This window comes from Labeo rohita, unplaced genomic scaffold (genome assembly GCF_022985175.1).
Source record: "Labeo rohita strain BAU-BD-2019 unplaced genomic scaffold, IGBB_LRoh.1.0 scaffold_87, whole genome shotgun sequence".
NCBI classification, from domain to species: Eukaryota; Metazoa; Chordata; class Actinopteri; order Cypriniformes; family Cyprinidae; genus Labeo; species Labeo rohita.
This window is the reverse complement of record NW_026129821.1, coordinates 52,968-58,967: the sequence shown is the minus strand read 5'-3', so window position 1 is coordinate 58,967 and position 6,000 is coordinate 52,968. Positions and strand designations below refer to the sequence as shown.

At 47.3% G+C, this 6,000-nt stretch overlaps 2 protein-coding genes across 2 annotated transcripts; one reads left to right on the top strand and one right to left on the bottom strand.

Annotated features, from left to right (window-relative positions):
- Window positions 1-412: 412 nt before the first annotated feature.
- On the bottom strand, window positions 413-3,426 carry LOC127162252 (cell surface glycoprotein 1-like). The gene is made up of 7 exons (XM_051105022.1): window positions 3,300-3,426; window positions 3,153-3,221; window positions 2,832-2,951; window positions 2,119-2,752; window positions 1,497-2,045; window positions 1,207-1,378; window positions 413-1,108 (listed from the first exon to the last, which is right to left on the bottom strand). Exons 1-7 carry the CDS (start codon window positions 3,355-3,357, stop codon window positions 413-415), a joined length of 2,298 nt encoding a protein of 765 aa, XP_050960979.1. The 5' UTR covers window positions 3,358-3,426.
- Window positions 3,427-4,232: 806 nt separating this feature from the next.
- LOC127162278 (secreted protein C-like) lies at window positions 4,233-5,602 on the top strand. The gene is made up of 3 exons (XM_051105055.1): window positions 4,233-4,384; window positions 4,470-4,526; window positions 4,643-5,602. The coding sequence occupies exons 1-3, from the start codon at window positions 4,327-4,329 to the stop codon at window positions 5,503-5,505; spliced, it is 978 nt and encodes a 325-aa protein (XP_050961012.1). The 5' UTR covers window positions 4,233-4,326; the 3' UTR covers window positions 5,506-5,602.
- The last annotated feature ends 398 nt before the right edge of the window (window positions 5,603-6,000 follow it).

Genomic DNA, 6,000 nt, shown 5'->3' with positions numbered 1-6,000 from the left:
TACATTTGGAGAATAGGATTAAAATCCTTAGATATTACCACATTTAAATGCACAATATTTGCAGAGTTTCATAAATACCTTTTTCAAAGCTGCTTAACCTCAATAGATAACCTTCAGCAGAACTTGACGTACTGTACAGAGACCTGCAATTCTCAATCCCAAACAGCATTGTTTGAATTTCACAGACTGTGAGAAATTATGACTACTACAGGACCTACAGTTTTAAACATCTAGCTGAAAAACCTTGATAATTCTAATGGCATGATTGAGTAACCTTGTTAGAAGGTTGAACATGTAATGGGAGAATAAAGGCTTTAGCTGTGGTCTATTGGGGAACAAATGCAACCAAAGCAAAAATTCCAGAAAGATAACTGGTTTTATTGGCTTAAAAACAGGTCTGAGAACCCCACATTTAGAGATGAACCGATCTACTAATTGACTTGAGTGCATAAGCACATCTTGGCTGAAGCAGGCAGGTAATGAAACGTTGAGGGTTGGACTCCTTGGCAGAGTGAGGGCGGATCTTTGACTTCTTCCCATGAACAGGATGGGAACTAGACTCCTCCGTGGAGGGAGTGCTTGATTCCTCAACATGGGGACTAGGCTTCTCAGCGGGGAGAACAACGGACTCTTTAGCAGGGTGAGGGCTGGTCTCCTCAGCAGGAAGGACACTGGACTCCTTAGCAGGCAGAGTACTCGGTTCCTCAGCGGGGAGAACTACTGAATCTTTAGCAGGGTGAGGGCTGGTCTCCTCAGCAGGAAGGACACTGGACTCCTCAGCAGGCAGAGTACTCGGTTCCTCAACATGGTGGGGGCTAGGTTCCTCAGCGGGGAGAACAACGGACTCTTTAGCAGGGTGAGGGCTGGTCTCCTCAGCAGGAAGGACACTGGACTCCTCAGCAGGCAGAGTACTCGGTTCCTCAGCGGGGAGAACAACTGACTCTTTAGCAGGGTGAGGGCTGGTCTCCTCAGCAGGAAGGACACTGGACTCCTCAGCAGGCAGAGTACTCGGTTCCTCAACATGGTGGGGGCTAGGTTCCTCAGCGGGGAGAACAACGGACTCTTTAGCAGGGTGAGGGCTGGTCTCCTCAGCAGGAAGGACACTGGACTCCTCAGCAGGCAGAGTACTCGGTTCCTCAGCATGGTGGGGGGTGAGGCTGGTCTCCTCAGCAGGGAGACTCGGTTCCTCAACATGGTGGGGGCTACAGACTCTTTAGCAGGGTGAGGGCTGGTCTCCTCAGCAGGCAGAGTACTCGGTTCCTCAACATGGTGGGGGCTAGGTTCCTCAGCGGGGAGAACAACGGACTCTTTAGCAGGGTGAGGGCTGGTCTCCTCAGCAGGAAGGACACTGGACTCCTCAGGGCAGAGTACTCGGTTCCTCAGCGGGGAGAACTACTGACTCTTTAGCAGGGTGAGGGCTGGTCTCCTCAGCAGGAAGGACACTGGACTCCTCAGCAGGCAGAGTACTCGGTTCCTCAGCGGGGGGAACAACAGACTCTTTAGGGGTTGGTCTCTCAGCAGGAAGGACACTGGACTCCTCAGCAGGCAGAGTACTCGGAGAACAACTCTTTAGCAGGGTGAGGGCTGGTCTCCTCAGCAGGAAGGACACTGGACTCCTCAGCAGGCAGAGTACTCGGTTCCTCAACATGGTGGGGGCTAGGCTCCTCAGCGGGGAGAACAACAGACTCTTTAGCAGGGTGAGGGCTGGTCTCCTCAGCAGGAAGGACACTGGACTCCTCAGCAGGCAGAGTACTCGGTTCCTCAGCGGGGAGAACAACAGACTCTTTAGCAGGGTGAGGGCTGGTCTCCTCAGCAGGAAGGACACTGGACTCCTCAGCAGGCAGAGTACTCGGTTCCTCAACATGGTGGGGGCTAGGCTCCTCAGCGGGGAGAACAACAGACTCTTTAGCAGGGTGAGGGCTGGTCTCCTCAGCAGGAAGGACACTGGACTCCTCAGCAGGCAGAGTACTCGGTTCCTCAACATGGTGGGGGCTAGGTTCCTCAGCGGGGAGAACAACTGACTCTTTGGCAGGGTGAGGGCTGGTCTCCTCAGCAAGAAGAGAGCTCAGTTCCTCAACATGGTGGGGGCTAGGTTCCTCAGCAGGAAGAACAACGGACTCTTTAGCAGGGTGAGGGCTGGTCTCCTCAGCAGGAAGGACACTGGACTCCTCAGTTTCCTCAACATGGTGGGGGCTAGGTTCCTCAGCGGGGAGAACAACGGACTCTTTAGCAGGGTGAGGGCTGGTCTCCTCAGCAGGAAGGACACTGGACTCCTCAGCAGGCAGAGTACTCGGTTCCTCAGCGGGGAGAACATGGTGGGGGGGTGAGGTGGTCTCCTCAGCAGGAAGGACACTGGACTCCTCAGCAGGCAGAGTACAAGCGGGGAGAACAACTGACTCTTTAGCAGGGTGAGGGCTGGTCTCCTCAGCAGGAAGGACACTGGACTCCTCAGCAAGCAGAGTACTCGGTTCCTCAACATGGTGGGGGCTAGGCTCCTCAGCGGGGAGAACAACTGACTCCTTGGCAGGGTGAGGGCTGGTCTCCTCAGCAGGCAGAGTACTCGGTTCCTCAACATGGTGGGGGCTAGGCTCCTCAGCAGGAAGAACTGACTCTTTAGCAGGGTGAGGGCTGGTCTCCTCAGCAAGAAGAGAGCTCAGTTCCTCAACATGGTGGGGGCTGGGCTCTTCAGCAGGGAGAGCACCAGACTCCTTGGCGGGGTGGGCGCCGGACTCAGTCAACTTCCCATCAACGCCTGAAGCAATTTGTTACAGAAAACATGTCAGAAAAGCTAGAGTTATCTTCCCTTATGTTCTAGTGTCAGCACATATTACCTTTTTGGACAACTAGCCCAGATGCATTCTTCAAAGAGAGCAGAACAGCCAAGTTACACTTTGCTACCACTGGCCGAACTGGATTTTGGTTGTTTACATAAGGCAAGGAGAAGGGGCCATCTGGAAGACAAGGCATGAACAAAAGGAACAGTTTCCCACTCACGTTGGACTCAATACTTATATACATATATGCTGAGTATATAGTTGACTTCTGAATCTTTCACACATCACTCAGTAATAAGACAATCATTAGACCTCATTAAGATAATAAAGCCATATAAACAAAAGTACTTTGTGACCATACAAAAAAAAGCTGCAAACCTTTGCTCTCCAATCGTACTTGCTCACTACCAGTCTGGTATAAAGTAGACCCAAATGGAGCAGCAAATCCTGAAAACAAAATATAAGACTTAAAAGTAAAACAATGAGTACATTCAAAACATCAGATTAAAACAGAGGCAACTTCACCATTAAACACCATCTGGTAACATAAAACAAGCAAAATCATAAGGTTTTGAATTGCCATCTTGAATAAAGATTAAACAACCAACAATCTAACCCTACATTCTAAAAAATCCTCATACCAGGGTTTTTAAAGTAACATAGACCTTCATCACCTGGGCTCCTTGTTAAAGTGAAATTAGAAACAGATGACCCACTCGTTAACATTTCACACGCTCATTGGTTGGTTGAGAAATCAGTGATTTTCAAACCCTGCATCCCAAAGTGCATACTATCCATCCTATTTGCCCTAAATGGCAGTATGTTCAAAGAGACTTTTATTAACCTGTCCATCCATCATCTCTATTGTTTCTCCTACAATATGAAAGATGGTGGAAACCTAGGAGTATTTATCTGACACAATAACAATGAAGTTGAATTAAAGTGACATTTGAACAGATAAAAGAAAAAAAAAAACTGAAGAGTTAAACATAGTGCACATAGACCACAGCTCTGATCACTGTTTATAAAACTTTCAGCACTGCAAGTTGTTTGTTATAAATATTAAATGTATCACATTCACAGATATTTAGCATTCAATACATTAATGTTTTCAAACAAGTCTTTATTAAGTACATAACTTATTCTTAATGCTAATACAGACAGTGACAGTGTTTTCTTTTAACCATGAGTTTCTATCAACAACATCTGACAATACAGCACGACAAAGACAGAAAATACACTTCACAGGAAACACTTCAAGTAGAAACAATAAAAAAAATAAAAAAAATAATAATTCAAAACAATGAGATATTAACATTGAGCCTTTAGTTTATAAGACACAACATAAGTTTGGATTGACAATAATACCTTAATCAGATTAATTAGTCAATTGGCTTAATTGATGAGTCAACAACACACCCAGGTGATCCCAATGGTTCTTGGCATCCCTTTAAAAACTCTTGGTTTGAGGGTTACATTATTATGCATGGATTGATTAGTGTTTCTTGTAGTTCAGTTTCTTAGAAACACCATAGCAATATAAAAAGAGAGAATGAGTATTGTTAAAGTTATTATTTTGGTGGTTTTATATCACCAGTTTATATGTAAAGGTAAGTTATGTAATGGTATAAGTGGTTCAAAAACTATAAACAAGTATTGTATTTAAGTGTTAACAAGGGTCATCTTTCTTTTTAGTACTTGGCTCCCCTGTAAATAATGGCTTGGACTCTTCCTGGAATCTAAGCAAAGATGGTGTGTACACACAAAAACACAAACAAACAAACAAAAAAATACTTTTGTCCAGTTATACATTTTGCTGTGGAAAGTTTTATTCGTGTGATTTTAATTATACCATTTGATCTCTGCAGACAATCTGGCTAACAACCACCATAACTTGGATAAGGACTCCTCATCTAATCCTGCACGCACAAACTTCAGCCAAGATGCCACAGAGGAAACTGGTCCTGTGAATGCCAACTTCAGCCAAGATGCTACTGAGGAATCTGGTTCTGCAAACGGCAACTTCAGCCAAGACGCTACTGAAGAAACTGGTCCTGTGAATGCCAACTTCAGCCAAGATGCTACTGAGGAATCTGGTCCTGTGAATGCCAACTTCAGCCAGGATGCTACTGAGGAGTCTGGTTCTGCAAGCGGTAACTTCAGCCAGGATGCTACTGAGGAGTCTGGTTCTGCAAGCGGCAACTTCAGCCAGGATGCTACTGAGGAATCTGGTCCTGCAAGTGGCAACTTCAGCCAGGATGCTACTGAAGAATCTGGTCCTGTGAATGCCAACTTCAGCCAGGATGCTACTGAGGAGTCTGGTTCTGCAAGCGGCAACTTCAGCCAAGATGCTACTGGGGAGTCTGGTTCTGCAAGCGGCAACTTCAGCCAAGATGCTACTGAGGAGTCTGGTCCTGCCAATGGAAACTTCAGCCAGGATGCTACTGAGGAATCTGGTTCTGCAAGCGGCAACTTCAGCCAGGATGCTACTGAGGAGTCTGGTTCTGCAAGTGGCAACTTCAGCCAGGATGCTACTGAAGAATCTGGTCCTGTGAATGCCAACTTCAGCCAAGATGCTACTGAGGAGTCTGGTTCTGCAAGCGGCAACTTCAGCCAGGATGCTACTGAAGAATCTGGTCCTGTGAATGCCAACTTCAGCCAAGATGCTACTGAGGAGTCTGGTTCTGCAGCAACTTCAGCCAGGATGCTACTGAAGAATCTGGTCCTGTGAATGCCAACTTCAGCCAGGATGCTACTGAGGAGTCTGGTTCTGCAAGCGGCAACTTCAGCCAGGATGCTACTGAAGAATCTGGTCCTGTGAATGCCAACTTCAGCCAGGATGCTACTGAGGAGTCTGGTTCTGCAAGCGGCAACTTCAGCCAAGATGCTACTGGGGAGTCTGGTTCTGCAAGCGGCAACTTCAGCCAAGATGCTACTGAGGAGTCTGGTCCTGCCAATGGAAACTTCAGCCAGGATGCTACTGAGGAATCTGGTTCTGCAAGCGGCAACTTCAGCCAGGATGCTACTGAGGAGTCTGGTTCTGCAAGCGGCAACTTCAGCCAAGATGCTACTGGGGAGTCTGGTTCTGCAAGCGGCAACTTCAGCCAAGATGCTACTGAGGAGTCTGGTCCTGCCAATGGAAACTTCAGCCAGGATGCTACTGAGGAATCTGGTTCTGCAAGCGGCAACTTCAGCCAGGATGCTACTGAGGAGTCTGGTTCTGCAA